This window comes from Neodiprion lecontei, chromosome 3 (genome assembly GCF_021901455.1).
Source record: "Neodiprion lecontei isolate iyNeoLeco1 chromosome 3, iyNeoLeco1.1, whole genome shotgun sequence".
NCBI lineage: Eukaryota > Metazoa > Arthropoda > Insecta > Hymenoptera > Diprionidae > Neodiprion > Neodiprion lecontei.
This window is the reverse complement of record NC_060262.1, coordinates 38,842,007-38,865,486: the sequence shown is the minus strand read 5'-3', so window position 1 is coordinate 38,865,486 and position 23,480 is coordinate 38,842,007. Positions and strand designations below refer to the sequence as shown.

Here is a 23,480-nt window from a genome sequence, read left to right as displayed (position 1 = left end):
CTGTATCGACTAAGTTGGTTTCAATTTTTAGGGGAAACGTTTGCGACCTGCAATCTCATTTATCGACTTTAGAATTGCGAGTGGCAAGAGAAACAAGGCGTCGTCTTTCTTTGGAGGATGAAGTGCGTCGCCTTCGAGATGAAAATCGCCGATTGCAAGATGAAAGCCATGCGGCTGCTCAGCAACTGCGTCGGTTCACAGAATGGTTCTTCCAAACAATTGATCATCAATAAATATATTATTTTCTGTAGTTGATATCTTATCTAAAGTAGATGTGAACTATGTGTAGAGTAGAGAAATAATATGAGTAACGCGATACCCTGTCAATATATAATTATGTAGAATGGAACCATCCCTCATATTATATTAAGAAGTATATAATCCAGTTCAACTGGAATATAATTAATTGTCCAGAGATTAACGTCAATACTAAGAATCTGTGGAAATACAAAAGACTAAAGACTGATATAAGCAGAATAGAATACAATGCCTGAAAATGTTAAGCGATTGTAAATTGAATCTAATCATGCATCTTGCATCGCCTGAAATGATCTACAAATCAAACTGGTGCTTCATTGATTACAAAAACAATAGTATTCTAACTCGCAACTCATTTCTAAATTACAGTTTCAGTTCTTAAACTTCTTTTCTGATCACCTTCTAACAACATTCTGTAGAACCGTATCATAAAGATCAATGTTACATCGCACCATTCCAATCTTGAGACTTGTAACCGTACCATTTTCAGGTGGCTCCTTTCTACGTGATGATCGTTTCCTTTGCATCTGCTATTTACGAGTGACACGTTGATTTTCAATAAATGATATATAGTAGATAAATTTTCAAAAACAGTTACAGGTGAGTCATTCAAGTATTGCACACTGTTTCGAGAACTATGTGCAAACCACACGCAGCATTCTAATCAAGCAATTTCATTAGCTGTAATTATTTTTAAGTTATTTTAGTAATAACGTGTAAATACAGTATTAAGGACAGAATTTAAAGTTTAAATATAAAACACCAATCGACATATGTAATTTGACTTACAACGCAAACTCGAGGCAAACTAATTTTTAAGAATTGATTTATAAGTTTTATGACAAAAGCACTTTGAAAATACTCCCTCACGTTAAATACCTTTAAACAATTATCGGTAAACGCATTTTTAATGCTACAATTATCGCTGAAAATATAATTACCGACGCACTGATAACATAAACGTTTTTTTTTTTGGGATAATTCAACTGTCTCTCTAAGTGCGATATGTTCTCTGTTTTATTATTTTTGCGCGACACAATTATTGGTAAGAATATAATGTAGTCATTTTTTTCAATTAGCTAAACAATAATACTATCATAATTATAGGAGTTGATTCAAAATGGTATCAATCCTACATGTTCATGTAGGTACGTACCTTAAAAATCGTATCACCAAACTTTTTCTGTAACACAGATCATTCTATCATAAGAAAGGAAGCTTACGACTCACGAGGATTAGTCATATCGCCACATTACAAAAATCATTTGGTATTACAATAGAGTAAAACCAATTACAATGTGACTGAATAGCCATAAGCGATCTTGACTTTTATTTTATTTTTTTATTTTATTTTTTTGTAACTGCGTTAACTAAGAAAAAGCTATAATTTCTCAAAGTAAAAACCTCAAATATAATATAAATTATAAGTTACCAACGCACCGTACTTCTTTGACGGTTTATATGCACTGAATTAAACTGATACTGACATGTAATTTCGTTTGTCTAATCTTTGAAAGAAATGATTATTATTTTTTGTATTAGACTTTGATTTCGTTTATGATAATTATTACCCACTATCACTAAATTCTGTGCACCTAAATAGATGGGTTTGGTTGAATCGAATGAATTACTATTCGTAAGCTTTTGATGTTAAAAGCGATCAATGACCAAATATTACTGTTAGATTAAGAATTACCCTAATTAATATTGTAATTTATTTAAATCTTTTATATTATAATCAATCCTTGTTCTAGTTATAGACTCATCATTTTTATGTCACAAAAAATTGCTATTTCTGGACATTCCTCGTGCCTACAAATAATAATTATAGTAATAATAATGATAATAATATATATTCAACATCGATTCGTATTATTTTCTTTACCGCTTACTGAAATAGACAAGACATCATTTGTTAAAATTGTGTAAATGATACAATAAATGTATAATGTATCCTCTACATCTTGTAACAAAGTATCAATCTTGCACAATCTAAGACAATGTGAAGCTTAATTATTTTATTAAAATAATGGTTGGACACGTCATCAATTTAGAATAAAATAGTTTATTATGATCCACAGAAAAACAAGACATATTTTCAATATTTTTTACAACTCAAGTGTTATGTTTTTTAACAATGTGTGGATAATCAACATAAAATCTGCATACTTTGCAGAGCACCACTTCATCCATAAGTCTCAAGAACGGGCCGAAGCAAATGACAATAAAGGTCTTCTTCATTTACTTTACTGCCACCACCAAGTACCAGATGTATAGTAAAACTCCATACAAAATTGAACTAAAATTGAAATGGTGCTCTATGAATGCCCCGCAGCGATGTGAAGAAGGATTGTTTTCAGTAGCATGGCTCGATATAAATTTTGTTCATCACTTTGCAACATAGCTTGTAATTTCTCTCTGATTGAATTATTTTCACTAAGATTTGTAATTACATTGCGAACAATGTAGAAGTATTATTAGAATAAAGTCACTTCTTCTTATCGCAAACAGATTGCACTTGCGGATTTCAGAATCATCATTATTACTATTAATGTATCACCGATGCAGCTTGAAATCAAGCTTTTTAAGTACGTGAGAGATACTAACTGAAATGAATTATTCAATTGCATTATCTTAGTGGCTTTGATTCTAACAAGTTTTTCACTATGGAAGTTATGACGATTAATTGAGAAATTCTAAATAGTTTAAATTCAATAACAGCTCGAAGACAGAGATAAAATATAGATGCAATACTTCGCGCCATTTCTTCAGCGATCTATAAGTCAGTAAAAATATTTTTAAAGCATCACGATAAAGCAAATTCAATACAAAAATATGCATGCCGCACAAAAGTTCAGTGAACGCATATGCTACATTCATTGTTGGTATATTCGACTTTCGCCTAAAATTTAGCGATTATGATTTTGTTGCATGTAGTTTTTTAAATTTTCCTGTCGTCACAAGGAAACGAATATGCTGCATTTAAAAAATTTAATTCAACAGATTCTATCAACAAAGAGCAGATATATTCAACTTGGTATACGTATTTCCCTATTCGGTATATACTAACACTAGTATTATACATCTATACAATATCCAAATTTTCAAGCATTACTTATTTACATTTCTCAAACACAAGTCGGCCGACATAACAAACCAAATAGCTGATACATTAGGTCAATTTGTGCGCAAACAACAATTAAGTAGTAATTATTGCTGGGAAAATAAAATAGTTGGTATTATATAGATTCCAATTACAGAAATATCATCGGAAACAATAAGCTGGATGTTCAAAAACTTGGTTCATGTAACATGCTACATGGAATATCATTAATATTATTATTATTAATTTAAAAATTACAGTTTATGGCACACAACAGTTCCTGTTGGCTCGTATGTATCAGAAAGGAAATAGCGGGGTGATCAGTTATGTAAAATTAATAAAACGTAATACAAAATAGAAAAAATAAATTAGATGAAAAATCATAATCTATCAGTCACGGCAGTTTTTTTTTTTTTTTTCTTTTCCATCGCGGTATTGAACAATTCTTTTTTGATCCGAAAAATCGAAAGTACTGGAGGATTGAGTAGTCAATATTTTACGGTTTTGGTCTTTGCATCGCCCAATGGAGTTTAAATATTCTTTTGACAATAAGAAGTACATTTGACAAATATTTATGTATATATTATTGTATTATTTTAATTATGCCAAACACTTCCTTGCCAAACTCAGATGAATGTTTGAGTGGACTTGGCTCAGTAACATTAGACACGCAATTTTCAAGAAATAAAATAATATAATATTCGTAATAATATTAATTATACAACCGTCGTATTTTAAATTAATGATAAGAAAATGTTGAAAGAGATTATTGGTACAAGTAGGTATGTTATAATATAATTCATATTTTGTGCCTCTAAGATATTCTAAATTTGTCTCTGATATTCTTCAATATACGTCATATTGATTAAAATGTACAAGTACACATAAAGTAAATTGAATTTGAATTAAAAATTCGAAGCATTGATAGCTAATGTTCAGAGATAACATTAGTCAGAATTATATACGGAACAGTGAAAAAAATTAATTGCTCATAGCAATACAATTTTGCTACAAAATTTTCAATCCAACTAAAAAGCCAAGTTCACGTTTATACTTTGCTAATATAAAAATACTGTTTTGTTTACCATATTTTTCATTTTTTTTACGTTGCTAGTATTATGCACATTAACACCTTCACATTTACCATTTACTAATAAATTAGTCAATGTAACATCAAATACTGAGAATGGCGCGCAGCATACTCGAGTCAAATATATTTCTTACTACGCTTAATACACGATCTAAATGTGCATAAATAGCCTACGACTTCCATTATAGGTATATCATACGTATATAGAAATATTTGCATAATTGCAAATATAAAGTTATGCATATTGAAATTGTTGTAAAATACCTTAATTGGAAATTAACAATGGCTCATAACAAAGTTGAATTTTCCAAGTACTGAACATCATTTGCAATTCATTCATCAAATTCATTTTTTGTCATATTGTTTTTTCGTATACAATAAGTTATAATGTGGAAGAAGATATCATGCTTGTACAAAATGTTTCACGACTATTATAATATGTAGGAGCTGATTCTACATAACGTAACAGTTTGCAAATATTTTGCCGACAACAGTCAAATGTACTGTGCGTTAAAAATTCATGTTTTTTTTTCTTCCAGTGAGCGCTATTTAGTGACTAACGCTACAAATTTTACTATATGATAGATTTTATAGAAATTTCATGCTACACATTATGCACCAGTTCTCACCTGCAGGATTTGCATATTTTAATTTATAAATTCGCGATACCTTGAAGCAATTTTTATCGTGCCTCTTCTTTGACATAATACATGACAATTTACTGCCTTCTTACATCTTTTCTCATCCATTGTTGGATAATCGTGATAAGATACTATGAATATAATGTTGAATCTAATGTGCCAATTGTTAGTGTTACATCAGGTAATATGCTTCTTGTGAATACACCATTTTCGGTGTGAATATAAAAAAATAACAACTTCAAGAGATCGCAAAATAAAAATAGGAGTTTATCCACTAAACATAAAAAATCAGTTCATTACATCGATCGAATATCTTAGTTGGAAAAAGTATATTCGAAACTGACCGTTGACGTTTTCTCAATTCCGTCATATCTTCCATCTTAATACTTTTAAATGGGAATACGATTTTCCCAAGCAGTATCGTATTGTTGGAAAATTAAGAAATGAGCCGTGAATGGTAAGTTTTGAATGAATATCTTCCAACGAAGAAAGCTTCATATACAGGCGTGTCATTTGTAATTTTGTACTCGGAGACTCTTTACTGCAAGATAAAGCGATATCATTAAGACAATTCATATTTAATATATTTCCTATATTATTACTATCATCACTAGTATAATATAGCATATTCTGCATCACAGTAAGATAGCGCCTTTCAATATTATGTGACCATTGATCTTTTTATTAGATTTTTTTACTCTCATTCCCATCTAACAAACCATTCTTCAACAACCTATCAAACATTATAAAATGAATACCTCACGATGCTGCTCATAGATGAAAGAAAAAAATGAAAATAAGAATGTCATGACATATATTTGTCGAACATGGATATTCACCTCCATTTAGCTACGTAATTGGTACTTCAGTTTAAGAAACATCGAGGTAATTACGGAAAGATGCTACATAATACTATTTATGTAACTACTTTGCAACGAATTATTGTATATACAAATTGTTTTAGTTCCAGTTGCCAACTGTAAATTATTAGCTGTCATCAGTTGTACTGATCATTAAAATCCATAGAATATTCTTTGATAATATACTCTCTCGTCATTTTTCAACACATAATTGCAAATTATTTGGTAAATTAACGACCAATTTTTTACACGTAAAAATTTTGAAAAATTCTATCAAGCTCTTTGTTAACATGAAGAAATAAAGCCAATAGTATTCAGCTGGCGCCTGATAAATACCTTTCATACAATACGGTCTAAAAATTGACTCGCAAGTAGTACTGATAAATATATTATACGTATATCAGTATATTCAGTGAAATTAACTTCTTGATCAAAAAGTGTCGTAAATCACATACAATTTCAATATTATTAGAGTAGCTTATGAGCTATAGAAAATGAATTTCGATTTTTCATTTTGTCTAAATCGTATTCTGAAATACAGATTAACTGATTATATGACATTTCGCGTATCATGGTTAAACAAGTATTGTAATTTACATTTAAAAATGAGACAATTTTTGGTTGAAATTTTTTCTACGTGAATACATAGCCTCTTATCATTCGCGCAATAAATACGATTCAATTAGAAAAACAAATTTTCCCTATCAAAATCTAACACTGGCAAAGAATAACACGCAATTACCAAAACTTGATTTATGTGCTACTCTATTGCATGGATATTACCATAAAATGCTGTAACTCAAACATTCTAAGGTGATAATTAGTTGTATACAAAATGCGCTGACTGTTGATATATTTAAACCTGTTTCTCTCTTCAAGTATCTATAAGAAACCAAAGAAATATCTCTGACTGGTAATAAAGTCCAGTTTTGCCTACTACGCGCTTTAAAGCTTAGGAAAGTTGCGTTTGAATTAGTCAAGGTATCCATTGGAAATTCTATTTCTATCCTCAGATCATCGAATGAGTATGTAGAAATATGTTATACGAGCTTTTCAAATTAATATCCGAGCTACAAGTAATTCTGTGGCGATAAAAGGGCCGGAAAATAAAAATTACAATTAATCTAAAAATACTCATAATTACTCTGGAAATAAATAGTTATAAAAATAAGCGAGCATTTGATGCTTAAAATATTTTAGTTAAATAAAATGAATCATTTTGCACCACCTATGGAGTGGAATGTTGTAGTTTGTAGGTTATTTTTTACCTCTATCTTTCGTTGATACTAGATTTTAAAAGCGTAATTCTAACAAAAGTTCATCTACTTCACGTAAAAAACATTAACATTAACTTGTTAATCATAATTAATAGTGCAATAGATAATTAGAAAAACTTGAATCAATAAATAAGCAAAAGTGCAACAAGAAAATAGAAATAGACTAATAAGTGTGTGAATCCATCATCACTGATGAGCAATCATTGTGATTAATAGAACAGGTAGCATAGTACCTTATTTTTATTTACAGATGCAGATGTCAAATCTTTTTATTATCTAGGTTCCGAGTAACGAGCAATTTAATACTACGCGACGTTGAGCGTTTGATTAAATACGCCATCGCGATCTGGTACTTTGTACTTGCCCAAAACTTTTTTCAGTCATTTTTCACTTACAAACGAGATTTTCCAGAAGTATTTTACTCCGAAAAATTTAACGTCACTTCTTTCTCTTCTCCTTTGTTTCGTTTTTTTTTTTTTTACAATACTTACAAATCATTTCTTTCTTAATCTTAACTAGGCCTCATTAATTTCACATAAAAAGACATGACACAAGCACCTATTTTTCATTTGACTCGAAAATCAAATAACTTTTTTGTACTCTCCTACAAAATTTTTTTTCTCATACTTTCTCTACACTACCTACACCTATCGATAATAATAATAATATTTATTATTTCATGTGTAATGTAAGCATCCTATCTTTACGGGCTGGATAAACCTACATTGGATTGTATAATTATTATGCACCACCAACAGATAATAGAGTACCAATTCATACTACCAAACGATGTAACGGACCAGTTCAAGAATCCAGTTAAACATATAATTCAAAGCGAAAGGTTAGGTCGCGGCCATTATTGGTATGAACAAATTAGTCAAATTAATCATTGATCCGAACAAAAAATGAGTTCCGTATGAACAACGTGATATTTGAATTTGCAACCGCGTTGATGCTAATTTATCAATCTATTTTACTGTAATAATTGATAGTTAAGAATGGATCGATTGCTTCTATTATCATTGTTATTAAGAGATTTCTTAGGAAGATATAAGATACTGTATCTTAATATTCAATCATACAAAACATGTATGCCAATGCTACTCCCTGCGCGTCCTTTTTGGACGCTGACTAACACCTTCGTCGCTACCTCTACCTTTTTTACCAATTTGTACCTGGCTTTGGGCGGTTAGTTGCAACGATATTGCATGCGTGTTCAACTTCTCGGCTAGTAACAAGTCTTTCAAGCCCTTCATTTTCTGACTGTACAAAGTTATTCTTGGCTTCTCACTTTCCAAATCGCTTTCAATTTCAGGATCAAGCGGTTCCTGCGATGTGGATGGCTCAACAGGCAAGGCGTTTTCTGGTGGTGCTACGAACGGCTCCCCACCTCCTTGTAGCAGGTAATCCCTGTTTAGTATTTTTTCACTGCATGCGGCAGTCAGAGCTTGAATACTTGGATGCGTCGGCGCCGGAGTTGCGGGGACTTTTGATTCGAGACTTTTTATTAAATCGCGAGCTGTGTTACCCCTCTCCTTCGTCTTGCAATAATTATTATTGTTGTTATTTAGCGTTTCGTCAATATTTGTCTCCCGCTTTTGTGCCTTATCCTCTTCAGACTTCTGATCTGCCTCATAACATTCTATGATGACCTGAGCTCTGATATTCGCGTCAAACTTCGATATTGTATTCACCAACGGTCTCGCCCAACCAATGTGCAAAACTGGTGTATTCGCACCTTCTTCCCACTGACATATACCATCATAAAAACGCAGAAGATAAGCAAAACAGCGCGGTTGTCGCAGAAGACGCTCGTCTGCCCTGACTGTGTGGGGTATCAATTCATTTGCTATTTCAAGTAGCTCCTTGTATATTTCACCATCATCTCTTGAATAATCATACCTGAAGCAAAACGGATATTTCAATACTTTTTTACCGATGTTATATATTTATTCAACGATAAATTTTGCATGTACAGCAACCTGGTATTAAATTAATTTTTATACTATTGAAATGCTTCACTAACTTTCTTAGAACATCTGCTGCTCCAGCCCATGATGCAAGTGCGTTTGCATGTAACCCATGCCTATACAAATATCCTCCTTGATAAGTATATGGGTAAACATGCGCATTGCCATAATATTTTCTCGCTGATCTGACAGCCTCCTGCAAAAATATAAAAGTAACGTTTAGGCAATTCTCTATTATTGTCAATCCTTGGCTCTGACAGCAGATGGGCAAATACCTGAAACAAGTGAACGGCAGGTGGCCTGCCGGGTGTAGGAGCGGCTTCTTCTAAATCTCCGAGATTTCCAAGTGCCATTGGATACTTTGCCAGATGACCCAGATCATATAATAACCACAATAATTCCTGTTGCAGTAGAGCCACTTCAGCCGCATCAGCAGTCGCACTGAGACTCGGATTTATGGCAGAAACAATTGTAGCAACTTCCATCGTTCGTGAACATACAACTGCTTGACCATTGACGTATAACCAGGATCTAGATGCAATCCCCGGTTCAACTGGCTGGCCACGTTTATCCTCGTTCCCTTTTCCTGATAATCAACAGAAAATATATTATCCAGAATATTATCATACGAGACCAAGTAAAATATGGGATGTTCAAACATTTCATCCATGAGTAAATTGCCATTGACTCCTTAAGAGTAAATATCGAATAGCATCCAACAAACATTATTACGAACCACTTGCTTGGTTCAATTCAACTTAACTCTGCAATTGTGAAGACAAGGTATATAAAATGTTCTTGTAGAATGTCTTATTGTTAGTTAAAGTCAACTTACCTTCACATTTCCTTTGAAGAAAGAAAAAATCTCAGATTTTAGATAAGTGTATCTAGAACTTGTCTCTCGACCCTTAGGAGCATAAGAGCAAGAAGCAAGATGAAATTAAACGGTGAGGTATTCGATGTCAGACATTTTTTACAAATAGAAATAGTTGAACTTTATGTTGGACTAACGTGCTGATAGTTTCAGAGCTGGTAGCTAGGTACTTCTCTCGGTACATTGAAAGAATTGAGTTGAAAAAGGGTTTCTAAACTCTCTTTCACTTATATCATATTTGATTGTATTATTTATAAATTGTTCGATGAACTTCAAGTATCAGCACACGTAAGAATGAGGCAACATTCTAAATCAACAGAATAGGCTTCGCATGATTTACAGTCTTTCAAACAAGCTCACAAAATGCCCCGTGTATTACAAACCGATCAAACTTATTTCAGATCCTCACCGTTATGTGATACAATAAATTTTTCAAGTGGTAATTTGCCAGTTTCTTAAGTTCGAGGAATACTCGTATCCACCATGACGCAATGTCAAACCTTTCGTATGAGTAAAATTGCATAACGTACAACTGGTCTCTTGAGCGTGTCGCACAGTCGCAACGTATAATATGACTTGATACGGATTACAGCGATCCTAACGAATAGTTTTTTTCTATAGGAAATGAATAATCCTTAAGGAACTTACCGTGCCATGTGACCTCAGCAGTCTCGACACCGTCTTCGCCATATACAACCCATGCATGGTCTTCGGACATAGCAAGATGAACATCTTTGAATCCCAAAACTTGACAGCCGGCGACGACCGCGAAAGCGACACCGAAACAATCCAACTTATTAGCTGTCAAGTAACTGTACAAACTTTGAAGATGCGCTCGATCCTTGTAGTAACTGCGTGTCAAAGAATTCCATATGACATCTGACACTTTCTTGACGAGCTCTCTGGTCGCGTATTTAGTGTCGTAAACTGTGAGGTCGACGGCTCCTTTAATAACCGCGTGAAATTTCGTGTACAAAGCTTCGGCGATGTGAAATTCTACCGCTGGAAGTTTCGGCTCGTCGTAAACAGCGGTCTCTTGCGACGCAAATGTCCGATTACACGTCAAAGAATTCTCAACCGCACCAACGAGTATTGACAACAACGCTAAGTCGGGCTCCGAGCTGTTTTCCAATTGATTTTTAAATATTTCTACTACCGAAGATATACTTTGAATGGGAAATAGCGCCTTATCCTCTTCTCGAAAACCCGCCATGTCGCGACTGGCACCCTTCACGGGCTCCCATGTCTTGCCCGAGGAGAAATTTCTACCGTACTCCTTTATCTTGACTGAAACTTTTATTTCAGGAAATTCGGATCGAGTTACGTCAACGATCAACGTTTTACTTCACCCGGTTAGTCGATCCTTTTCATCGTATTACTTTAAAACTAACCATTTTTGACAGAAAACGTTGAATCTCGCAGACGCCAGCATGGCGGACAGCGTCGTTGTATTTCGAAATATTTTCAAGTTACATAACCAAGTGTATTTACGTAATTTACAGCAATTTTTACACGACGGTAATTCTAAACTTATTTTATTATCCGGTAACCTAAATAATTTGAAGCGCGTTATTCACGTTGTGTAATTGATCTCATCATGCTTGACACACGTTTACTGTCTCGTCATCCACGTGACATCCGTTGATCTAAATATCAGAAATACAAATGTTGAAATTCATTTTGTTTCATATATCATTATCAACACTGATTTATCGCAGACGAAATGGCATTACCTTCCATAGATTGTTTTAATACGTATAACTGAATTATTAAGCCTAAGCAACTTTACTCCTTTTTTACTCACAAAAACGTTGACTGAAGGACTTAAATTACAAATTCTCATCAATTAGAGTGGAATCGATTTTGCTTTTTTTGCCTAGATCATTCATCCATATGTGTAGTCGAATCAGTTTACTTTCCATCAACAATTTCCATAGAATTGAGCAATTCAAACAAATTTATACCTAACAATTTATTCATCGATATGAGTATGATAAGCGTTGCATCCAACGTAATTGCAACGAATTTCAACTCAGTAAACATTTATCACAAAATCCTGAACGAATTTCAATTCGGATTGTAGATTTCAATGATTGAAGTTGTGGAACTGGGCCTTAGGGATCATTTTTTTCCTGTTAAAAATGTGTTGCGCAATTGCAACCTACTTGATGGGAATATCGAATCCCCTTCCACACATAGTCTAGTGACTTCCGTCAGACTCGCTCCCCCTTTGTTTCTCCCGTCTCACGCATCGCTCTCTCTCTCCAGCACGGTTTTTTTATCAATTGCATGAAAACGAAAATGGCGGGCGAAGAGGAAAACGAAAATCATCTTAACGGTGAGGAAAGGCAAGAAAACATGGAGAACCATCAAGGAAATGGAGAATTAGTGACAGCAGATGACCCCGATAATCCGCGAGACGTAAGTAAATCCTATTTACAACCCCGCCAGGACGAAAACTCCCGTTTCGTTGTGTCAAAAATTAATTAATACCAATTAGTCTGCGGGAGTTTACTCTCGATAAAAGTGTCGATTGCAAAAACCGCAACGCAGACGACAACTTAATACCATACGTCACCTGTGCACACGTAATTAATGACCACTTGTTTGCGGTGAGAAATAAACCCACGCCTAACCTAACCTAACCTAACATACATGACAAGTTCGCGAAATGTGAGATCAATACGCGAAATGGGAATCGAAATAAACGAAAATAGTCCGAAATTTTTTATCTATCACGTTGCATCGGCTTATCCCTGGAAATGCCAACTTTTCTAAAAATCCAATATTACTTTGAAATCGGGCTCTTCGTTAATATTATCAGATCATATGGGTTAACCTTCAAGTAACTGATTGTAAGAATATGACGGTATGCAGGGTCTCGCCAATCTACGATTCGCACTTCAGTTCGCAATTTCATAGAAAGCACCTCAAATGTCGCAATTTGGGTATGACAAATTCATATTTTTCTGCATTGCAAGGCATATTTGGTATGTAATAGGACAGCTTGACAAAGCAAGGACATCAGTAAAAAGCTGCATATCCCCATGCCTTGATACTCGCTACATAACTACAAGGTTTCGGACATCTGTTAAATAACTGGCCTTGATATAGTCGCGAAATTTTTTGCCGCTATTAATATATTATTGCAAAAGTTGAAGGTTTTAGAAACCTGTGCACGTGCATGTTTTAAAAAAATCGTACAGTCTGCAAATAATATTTCTTATCGTAGATTGTGACAGATTTATTCAACTGTTCTGTGTGCCGCTTCAGTTGGCAGTGCTCGTGTTTTTTCAAACCCTGTGTGTTCAAGTTTCTAATTTAGGCCATTTAGGTCAGATGCAAGTCACCTGTTTCTAATGTTACGCTTGCTGCTTGTTAATACACTCTTGTGTATGATTCAAATTATTCTCTATTGTGCAAGTTTGGACCAAGTGAAATTTTTCCAATAATCCACTCTACAATTTTTATCAATAGTATTCTTCTATTAGCGAATCTAAATTTTCTAGTATAATCTGTTTTATTAATGCAATGTCATTAAATTTCAGATTAATGCAGAGATTGACCAACAAAGAGAAAAGTATCAACCGACTCGTCTAGAGTCATTTTTCGCTGTCACCAAATCACTGATTATCAGAGCTCTCATAATTTACTTCATAAGTTCCTTTTTCCGGCGTCCTCAAACTGACCCAGCTACAACAGCAGCAGGAAGTAGTGGCAGTGCTGGTCCAGGCATTGCCAAAGTACCTGCGGTAAACATTTTTGAAAATGGAACACTGTTCGATCTGTACGTTTACTTGTCAGAAGCTGAAAACTTTAAGGATTACAAAGATCCAAATGCCCTAATTTGGTTGGAGTCAGGGATGATTTATGGCGATTGGTACAGTGGACCTGATCAAGATGGCACTAAAGTATTGAAGCACAAATTTGCACCGCCAGACCAATTAAAACATAATGGATCCATTTATTTACACATTTACGTTACTCCAAATGGAAAATCACCAGATCCTGGTGCAGGAAAAGGTGTTTATGCCGGACAGTATGTGTCGTACACAAAGAAAATGCTAAATAAATTTAAGAAAATCAAATACCAGAGGACGCACAATTTACTCACTGGGGAAACATCAGCCACAGCCGTAGAAATTGAGGTAACATTAATTTTGTCTAGCAAAATAACGGATATGCACCTATTTTGTAAAAATATTATGATCATATCGATTACTTGGTTGTTGTTTCTTCAAAATTTAGATATCCACAGTAAATTCTAGAATATTGCTATTGTTCTGATTTTAATTTAACTGTACTGTAGAATTCCTAAGAAAAAAGAAAATGATCATGGCAAATGATTATTCATTTTTTCATTTCAAACTTAGCGGGCATATTTACCTATAAATTTCTTCATTATTTCAGAAAGCAGAATCAATGAAGGAAGAAATTGTTTCACATTGGCATCCCAACCTAACAATTAATCTGGTGACAGATCAAACAAACTGGGTCCAAGGACAAGTTCCACCACCTTTAGACGAATGTGAGTGTGCTGATGAAATAAATCACTCGATGAAAATACATGACCTCTGTTTCTTTTCTACAGATATTTACTTCCTACCTGGGGGAGCGAAGTACAAGCCAGTAATTTTCACCAATGATTTTTGGAACATGCAACGTGATTACCAGCCACTGAATGAGACAGTCACGGAACTTGAACTTCATCTAACATACCAGCCACTATCTCTATTCAAATGGCAACTCTATTCTGCTCAAACTATGAGGAATAAATGGACTTCATCCTTTATGGGTATTTAGTCCTTAAGCTTGGAAGTTTTCAAAATATATTTTGAAAGTAATGTGGAAAATCGTCGCCCTGCACAATTTTGAATGCCTTGGAATTTTCGCGAAGAACTGTTAACTTAGTTTGTACAATTATTGAACTCAGAAGTTATTTTTTTCTACTTAGGTGATGCAGCAGAGGAGGACGACAGTGATCAAGACACTTTGAAAGAAACGTTGTTAGAAACAAATCCGTATCTACTAGGAATGACCATTGCTGTATCAATTTTGCACAGCGTTTTTGAACTTTTAGCCTTCAAAAATGGTGAGTAATAATTTTCACCCATTACTTTTCCAGTATACCTGAATAGTGAATTATTGAAATACAACCTTCTCAATACACAAGTAGCATATCTTATAAAGCAGTTCAAATAATAGATAAACATTTGTGATAATACAGGTGAAGATAACATTCTGCTTTACAACATAGCTTTTACTGTTACCTTGACTCAAAAATATAAGACCTGATTTTTTTTTTTTTGTAATTGACAAGTTGACTGCTTTTGCTTATGCTTCAACATATTTTCTTTTCAGTTCAGAAGGGTTAAATATGAAGCACATCATTTTTATTTCTCCTCAACAGCTGGCTAATACCATGTTTACTGTAATTGTTTTTCAGACATTCAATTTTGGAATAATCGAAAATCCCTTGAAGGGTTATCTGTCCGTTCAGTATTCTTCAACGTATTCCAATCTCTAATAGTTCTACTTTACGTACTGGATAATGAGACCAATACTGTGGTGAGGATTAGCTGTGCTATTGGATTGTGCATAGAAATATGGAAAATTAACAAAGTGGTGGATATCACAGTCAGAAGAGATGATAGGATCCTAGGAATAATTCCAAAATTATCATTCCACGACAAAGGGTCGTACGTTGAATCTTCCACTAAAGAATATGATAGACTCGCATTTAGATACCTGTCGTGGGCATTATACCCGTTGCTGGGTGGCTACGCTATCTATTCCCTCTTATACCTCGAGCACAAAGGATGGTATTCTTGGGTCCTTAATATGCTCTACGGATTTTTACTCACCTTTGGATTTATAATGATGACGCCCCAACTTTTCATTAACTACAAATTGAAAAGTGTTGCGCATTTACCTTGGCGCATGATGTCTTATAAATTCCTGAACACTTTCATCGATGACATATTTGCATTTGTTATAAAAATGCCAACGCTATACAGGCTGGGCTGTTTCCGTGACGATATTGTGTTCTTTATATTCTTATACCAGCGTTGGATTTACAAGACTGATCTCACAAGGGTAAATGAGTTTGGATTTTCTGGCGAGATGGAAGCTGAGATTAAGGATGGCGAAGGACAAAAAGCTATAGAAAATGCTCCGAAAACTGAAACAGATAAGAAAAAAGATTAACATTTAGCAAATGTGTTAAATAAGTGTTTGTATTCAGTTAATTAAATTTAAATAAATTTAACGAACCTAAAGTATTTAAAAATACGTCATCGTTTGTCATATAATAGTTACAATATTTAAAATATGTAATGAACAAACACATATTTCATGTGATAATATCGTATCATTGCGATTTAATATTACAATTAACCTTATTTAAAAACAAAGAAGGACAAGATACGTAAAAACGTAGGTGTACTGTTTTTCATTATTGAGCTTTTGTCTATCGTTGATATAAATCCGTGTGCGCATTGTGCAGCCGTGCTGTATGCGTGTATGCAGCTCAATTTAAGGTTCAGTAATACAACATTGAATTTTTTCAAGTTCCAAACATGTTTCTTCCGTCAGAATTGTTGAACTTCACCAGGTCATCAAACTCAACATCTTACAATTTGCATTAATTGTTCGTTAATATTTCGTAATATTAATTAGAAAGAAAAATATTTTTCAACGAAAGATTGCATGAAGTATGGCCTGATTTTCTGAACAGTTAAACTATCACACATTTGTTAAACATGTTCACTGTTATCTAATAATCAGTGCATATAACGTCGATTGGCACAAGAATAAGTTTAATGTGATGACTAATCGTGAGAAAAAAATGTCTACCAAAATTCATAAAACACGGATCTCGTCTGTGTGCTAGTCCAACTTGTAACTTTACAAGTCACTAGACCATCTGCCTCATTATGACTAATTTCAACTATTTTCCATTCTTTATTCGATCGCGCGACATTACAAGAAGTACGACATAAGATCTGTATGTACCACTGTGTGATGAAATGTAGATACGTACTATTAGAAATGAATTTACCAATTGTTTTTAATAAATGATGAATATTCCTTGTTTACAAAATAATTTTTCATTTATTCTCTAACTGATTATTACAAATATTACAACGTAAATTTTGGAGCAAAGTTCTTAAAAGTAATATTTGTATACAAGTAATTATTTTTCAATTTAATTTCATTTCTCCAGCAGTAAGTTTTGTATTCATTCACTGTAAAATGTACAGTGAAGTTATAATGCTGCTGCAATCCAAGAAATGAAAAGTAATCATCTCAAAGCCTTGTACAACCAGTGTGCTGAATTTTAATTTTTTTTCTTATGAGCACGATTTTCTTCTGCAAAATCTTTCAAAATTAAATATGATAACGTTTATAAGTTTTCGGGAATATTTCACCTTCCAAAATTGTTATCAACCCTATACGTAAATAATGACAACACTACTGACGAACTTACTGTAACAGAATAATTTCGATAACGTTAATCAATATCCGGGGATGTCTGAACTTAGAAAATAGATATCATTCAAATTATTAATATGGCTTTTCGAAAGTTTCCGAGTACTTTCGGTTATAGCTGATACACTGAATATGGAATATCGCGGGATGAACGAGATTGATGAGATTTAAATAACTGCGTATAATTTTCGGCAGTAAGTGCTCAACTAATATTATCATCAAAATTTAATGACAATAATAATAATAATGCTATTCGTAAATGACCCAAATAAATCTGGTCCATAAGTCACTCAACGAAGCAACGAAATTTTACTCAATCGAGTGGATTGAAAATGATAAATATTGCATACACCTCAAAATCGTTTCTAGAATATGTTCAGTCACTTGTCAATCTCACAAAATCATGTGAATGGACATCCCGGAGCCCAATGCCCCCTGTTTCCGCAGGAATAGCAACTACCATATCCACCGTAAAGGGCACCAATTCGACCTTCTATATAGTCGTCCTGTGGTTCGCTCCAATAATCCTCATATCCATCGACTATTCCCGACCAGCTATCGTCGCTGCTGTGGCCATCTGAAGTCAGACATTGAGAAAAGATTCATGAAAGAGACCTTAATCGCCTTGCAAGTATCGCATAAAAAAAATTTCTAAATGGCAATACACCCTTTTAATCATCTTTTTAATTATTTGCCGAAAAAATATGCAAATTAATGTTCAAAACCGTAAATTTCAATAGTGAATGAGTCATTACTGACTCATCCTTTAAAAATTCATTCCAATACTTTAATCATGAACGGTTCAGCCTTAAATCCTTCAGTTCGAAAACACATACTATACACAGGATCGGACATACCTGAGTCGATTGAGATGTCCATGTTTCCGGAGTGGCTCTCCGGATCCTCAGAGGTCTGACTATAGGAGTAGACGGATGAGAGGGAGTTGGTATCCTCACCGTCGCCGTCTGTTGCAAACACAATCCAAAAAAATTGGTATTTGTGTGCCATTCATTTGCCAGGTCAATAAAGATAGAAAATTGTATATACCTGTCGACGTGCTCCACGTTGAACCGTCATCATCATCGTTGGTCTGTTGGGTTGTATTACCTGAACCCTGGGTGGATGCGGGTGTCTGTTCATGATTTGTGGTACCACCTGAAATAAATATAAATTGAAGTGACTGATAAATAACGTATATTGTGTTTTCTCAAATACTATCAAAAATCAACCCCATTTTTAGTTCATCTTACTGAAACCACATTTTGGTACACATCTTGTACCAATCATTGAATATACCATAACACATATGTACATTCCAAGAAAGCTCTTCAGTACTCATCAACGAATGGTAAGACTACTTCCTAGAATAGAATGGAACAGCACAACACAATTTCTGCAGGGTAATGAGGTCCTTTCTTTTTACACCTACCACTACTTGAGCGTTGTTGGCGATGTTGACCGCTTGACCCTGAGGCATTGTTCCAATCCGGATTGCTACCGCTTGTCCTGCCTGGGATGTGATTGTTACCGGCTGTCCGACTGTCAGATAAATTTTAATCGCTTGATATTTTCATAGTTATATGATTCAATTTTCATACAGTTATGCGGTTTATCTTTGAATAAAATCTCTTTTTTGTCCCGAGGGTCTAATTCGAAAAATACAGTATATCGATTATGAAAACCTTTTAATATTGTCATAGATGTATTGCTGGTGAAACTTAGGTAACAGGAAATGTTACTAAACCACGTACAGTCTCACGTTCATATAAAAACAATAATAAGTTCGAACATATTCTTAAACAGGCACACAATTAGATATGTTAATTCTAATAAGGAGAAATAACTTGGCCAAATCAGACGAAAGTTGCTTACAAACTTGAATAATATGGTAACTATCATTCTTGTTTACATGTAAACATTTTTCAACAAGTAAAATCAACTTCAGGATGTAGATAACATTAACAAAGCCATGTCGAAACATGTGAAAATCTCAATCTAAAGTACACGAGACTGTCATAACGATAATTAATTTTTTAACTAATTATTGACAAAGGGAAGCCATATTTAGTAAGAAGTACAATATAAAAGATTTTGAGTGTGTATATTATACATGCAATGAAAATTCCATTAAAAAATAAATTAAAAAAAGCATCAGGAATATTAAATTGTTTTCACGAAAAAAGTAAAGCACCAAGAGGCTGGCGCACATTTCGATTATACGTAAAAATAAAGGAAACTAATCATGAATACAAGTTTCGAACTCCTCAAACGCAAGGTGGTTATTTTTCATGGGTTGGTTACATATTTCAACATTTCAGTAGATGGCGTCTTTTTAAATTGAGATGGGTAATACAAGTATATGTCGATTTGAAAAATTCACCAGAAATTTCTACTCTACTCAATGTGAATGAATAAACGGTACATGTATACATCGCCCTACGTAGTAATGCGATTCGAATTAAAAGCTCATGTCAGTATCTATTGTGATGAATTTACACACTGACCTACTGACCTAGTCGCTGCTGTAGAAGTATTTCCAGTACGATTAGTATTTGTATTCGCGTTTCCTCCCCTACCTCGGCCTCGACCTTTCTTTCCACGTGCTTGATTCGCCGGTTGCTTTGCTGCCCTTTCATATTCTGAAAAATATTAGTTTAAAGCTGTGAGAAAAATGTAGGATATATGGCATCTTGATTTCGACTTCTGATGTATCGTATTCTATATAAATAAGATTAGTACAATTAATTACACCACCTACCAGTTTATTGTGGTATAAAATTTCAACAGATTTCGTATGATGGATACACTATCATAAATCAATCATAGCATACGATTTGGAAATACTAATCGTTCCACCGACATTCACTGTCAGATGGTTGTAACTAATTTTCCTTTACTTAAAGTCAATAATACCTAATAGAATCAATAAAACCCACCGTTTTGGAAAAAAAGGTATGTAATTTATACTAAAAACAATTTTACAAATTATAATACAGTGCAAAACTGGTAGGCGTTAGATTTTACAACAGATAGAGGAAGGCCGAGTTTACCTCTCCGTTCTTCAACAATATCTGTCCTTCGTTTCTTATATTCCACTGACAAGTTTTCCACCATTTTGTCAATGAAATTGTCTAAAACCAAAGATCGATTCATGGCAATTATTGCCGTTCTGCACACCGGACATTCTTTCTTTTTCTTCTCCCAAGTATCTATGCAGTACTGACAAAATGTGTGAGTACAATTCAGTGTTGTTGCTTTTACGAATAGTTCTGAACAAATACTACATGTCAACTGTTCATCCATGATATCGCCAACTTTGTTGAAGACGTCTTCATTAGCTGACACTGTGCTGCTCGGTGGAGCAGCTTTCTTCGTAGGTGTTTCTTTAGTCAAATCTATCGTATCTAGAATCGTCAGATGTGACTCATCAATAATTTCAACGTTTTCTGCCACAGTACCGAGGGCGACAACTTTTGCAGCTGACTCTGCTGAAAAATAATCATGACTAAATTATATAACAAGAAACATTTGATTTTTTTTTTCAGATTAACACTGCCACAATTTCATAATAAACTTAAAAAGGATACAATTTTTATTCTTAATAACTTTGAGAGAAAAAAAAAAAAATCAACTATAATATGTGTAGATGCGAAATTTGCGTTCACGTAAAAAACAACATTACCTCATTAGAATAGGACAAGAAAAATTATGCAAAACTGAAGTGGCTATTCACGATTTTTTCAATATTAGTCATTTACTCCAGATTTGAGATGAAGAAATGACTTTAATCTATTTTACCCATCGTACCCACTCAACTATACTTTCCACAGTAGATAAAATTACCATTTTGTTTTTCAAGAGTAGTTTGAAGTTCATTGGCTTTTGATTCTATCTTGAGTAAAGCATCTTCCGTCTCCTTAAGTTTTTGTTCGATTTCAACCTTTTCACTCTGTAATTTTTCAGCAGTTTTCTTTTCTTCGCTGAGTGACTCGGTTAGCTTTTTGCACTCAATCTGTTGTTCATTTTTCAGTTTCTCCAACTGTTCTTTCATATTATTGACCAACATCTCTTTTTCTTTCCTACTAATCTCCAAGGCTTCTTCCAGCTTCTTTTTCTCCTCGTTCAATTTTGTCTCAAACTCTTGCCTCTCCTTATCTAATCGTTCCGACAACTCTCGATTCAGTTTCTCAAGATTCATTTCGGCCTGTTTGACTTCCTCTATATTTTTTTCCAGCATGTTGATCTGATTGTTTAAATGATCCTTCACTCCCTTTGCCGCTTCTCTTTCGTTCAACAACTTTTGCAGTTCATTTTTCAACTCCAGTTGCTCGTTGTGTTTGGCTTTCATTTGTTCCGCAAGATTATCCCTTTCCATTTGCTGCGATTCTTCAAAAGTCTTTTGCTTCATAACAATATCTTGTAAATCCATCTCTGGCACAGACATCTTCGCCTTCTTGGTGAGCGGCTCACTCTTAGAGAGTAGTTGCACTTTGTACAAAAATTCAGACATCGGACCAAACCGTACAGAATCATTTATTTTAATCGTCCGTATTTCTCCTGGTGCCAACTGATTCCCATTGACAAAAGTACCAGTCGTACTGAAATCCTGTATCGTCCATTCGCCAACGTCTGAGCGTTTGATAATACAATGCTGCCTTGATATCGAAATATTAGCCAGTATCTCGTCGTTCGATCGTCCTCTACCTATTTTAAACTGCGAGAAAATGGGAAATGCTCATGATGTATAAATCATGCTATCGATTCTGTCGTAACTGTATAATGTATACAAAAAGGATATAATTTGGTGGTAAAATCATATATATAAAAAAGAATATATATACTCGGCAATTTGTTAACCTATGAAAAATAGAACACGGGTTCTATGACATGCAATGATTGAAATAGAACTGAACTGAAATATATTAAAGCTAACTGCTCGGCTCAAAGATGAGGAAATCTTTTGTGAGTGAGTGTTTGATAGAACATGGTAAAATTCGTGCATGAAACTCCTGACACCAATAAGAAGCTGGTGAAGTTTATAGTGTGAGTAATGTTATTCCAACTGTAATACCTCATTTTTGTCAATGTGAATGAAACTACTGGGATCGGTATTTTCAACGTTGACAAGCACGGCCTCCAGACTATCAGACATGTTTCTTTTCGAACTATGACTTTCCTGTTCTTCCATCGTGGTTGATGAATGTTCTTGACAATTTTCAAAAACTTGATGGCGACCGCAGCCGATCTTGCGTTAATTATCAAAAACACGCCGAATATCACATCAACATCGGTTAATTCATGTTATAACATTGCGTGCTTTGTTTTGGGAACGAAGAATCGCTCAGGGAACTTGCTTCAAAACCTGCAAAACACTATCCTATTACCGAAGCTAAACTCATGTAAACAAAAGCAGCTCGTGCAGCATAGGAAGTGAAAAATTTCACTCTCTCTTTTTTTTATCGCCGAAACGATAACCTTTCATCACAGCGAATTAAATCTTTTGTATTATCAGTAGTATTTCGAATTAACGCAATTCTGAACCCTCACTGATATTTCACTTATCCCACTTTGAATCGATAAATACACCGTTATGATTTAATGTACTTGAAGTTATGCATCAAACTTAAAATACCGTTGTTTATCTTTGTCAATGCACCTGCAGCAAATTTCTGGCAATGCGCAACCAGCGGAAGTTTATTGTGTGGCGACCTCTGGACAACGACCAGGTTCGCCCGTCGTCAGAGCTGAGAGCAGCGCCCCAGATCGTAAGCGGCAGCGTAAGCAGACGCTGACGTTCCGTCTCTGCGACGAATGATCGTTCGAGAACTCACCACGCGCGCGCGCCCAAGAAAGCAAGACCTGTTACACTCAGCCAGAGCGGTGGCAAAAAGAACCGCGTGATACTTACCTCTGAAC

At 34.4% G+C, this 23,480-nt stretch overlaps 4 protein-coding genes across 11 annotated transcripts in view; 2 read left to right on the top strand and 2 right to left on the bottom strand.

The window, feature by feature from the left end:
* The window catches only part of LOC107224181 (signal-induced proliferation-associated 1-like protein 3), a 68,857-nt gene extending 66,639 nt beyond the window's left edge, over positions 1–2,218 (top strand). For 5 of the 6 annotated variants that reach the window (XM_046735198.1, XM_046735196.1, XM_046735200.1 and 2 more), the window contains one exon: positions 32–2,218. In XM_046735198.1, the coding sequence (XP_046591154.1) occupies positions 32–233 (202 nt within the window). In that variant the 3' untranslated portion in view covers positions 234–2,218. The remainder of the gene's footprint in view (positions 1–31) is intronic. The other variant, XM_046735197.1, reaches the window with a different exon arrangement.
* Positions 2,219–3,786: 1,568 nt separating this feature from the next.
* On the bottom strand, positions 3,787–11,538 carry LOC107224185 (menin). Its single transcript, XM_015664153.2, has 4 exons — positions 10,722–11,538; positions 9,475–9,785; positions 9,256–9,395; positions 3,787–9,131 (listed from the first exon to the last, which is right to left on the bottom strand). Exons 1-4 carry the CDS (start codon positions 11,284–11,286, stop codon positions 8,330–8,332), a joined length of 1,818 nt encoding a protein of 605 aa, XP_015519639.2. The 5' UTR covers positions 11,287–11,538; the 3' UTR covers positions 3,787–8,329.
* A 16-nt stretch (positions 11,539–11,554) lies between these two features.
* Positions 11,555–17,178, top strand: LOC107224182 (cleft lip and palate transmembrane protein 1 homolog). Its single transcript, XM_015664147.2, has 7 exons — positions 11,555–11,591; positions 12,342–12,494; positions 13,622–14,221; positions 14,484–14,601; positions 14,665–14,868; positions 15,028–15,165; positions 15,520–17,178. Exons 2-7 carry the CDS (start codon positions 12,363–12,365, stop codon positions 16,278–16,280), a joined length of 1,953 nt encoding a protein of 650 aa, XP_015519633.2. The 5' UTR covers positions 11,555–11,591; positions 12,342–12,362; the 3' UTR covers positions 16,281–17,178.
* Positions 16,536–23,262, bottom strand: LOC107224183 (E3 ubiquitin-protein ligase RNF8). Of its 3 annotated transcripts, none has more exons than XM_015664148.2 (8): positions 22,636–23,262; positions 21,408–22,278; positions 20,615–21,052; positions 20,077–20,203; positions 18,994–19,103; positions 18,612–18,719; positions 18,422–18,529; positions 16,536–18,141 (listed from the first exon to the last, which is right to left on the bottom strand). In XM_015664148.2, the coding sequence occupies exons 1-8, from the start codon at positions 22,750–22,752 to the stop codon at positions 17,966–17,968; spliced, it is 2,055 nt and encodes a 684-aa protein (XP_015519634.1). In that variant the 5' UTR covers positions 22,753–23,262; the 3' UTR covers positions 16,536–17,965. The 3 variants fall into 3 exon arrangements, with proteins under 3 accessions (XP_015519634.1, XP_015519635.1, XP_015519637.1); XM_015664149.2 differs by having other exon boundaries at positions 20,615–21,049; XM_015664151.2 differs by having other exon boundaries at positions 17,969–18,141; positions 20,069–20,203.
* Between the last annotated feature and the right edge of the window lie 218 nt (positions 23,263–23,480).

Coding starts and splice junctions, on each gene's coding strand:
- LOC107224185 (XM_015664153.2), bottom strand. CDS start 11,286: ATGGCGGGTTTTCGAGAAGAGGATAAGGCGCTATTTCCCATTCAAAGT. Junction 9,786..10,721: donor TGCTGAGGTCACATGGCACG/GTAAGTTCCTTA, acceptor GTTGATTATCAG/GAAAAGGGAACGAGGATAAA. Junction 9,132..9,255: donor GCAGCAGATGTTCTAAGAAA/GTTAGTGAAGCA, acceptor GTTTTGCTTCAG/GTATGATTATTCAAGAGATG.
- LOC107224183 (XM_015664148.2), bottom strand. CDS start 22,752: ATGGAAGAACAGGAAAGTCATAGTTCGAAAAGAAACATGTCTGATAGT. Junction 21,053..21,407: donor TACTCTTGAAAAACAAAATG/GTAATTTTATCT, acceptor ATTATTTTTCAG/CAGAGTCAGCTGCAAAAGTT. Junction 18,530..18,611: donor AACGTGGAGCACGTCGACAG/GTATATACAATT, acceptor TGTTTGCAACAG/ACGGCGACGGTGAGGATACC.
- LOC107224182 (XM_015664147.2), top strand. CDS start 12,363: ATGAAAACGAAAATGGCGGGCGAAGAGGAAAACGAAAATCATCTTAAC. Junction 14,602..14,664: donor TCCACCACCTTTAGACGAAT/GTGAGTGTGCTG, acceptor TCTTTTCTACAG/ATATTTACTTCCTACCTGGG. Junction 14,869..15,027: donor ATGGACTTCATCCTTTATGG/GTATTTAGTCCT, acceptor TTTTCTACTTAG/GTGATGCAGCAGAGGAGGAC.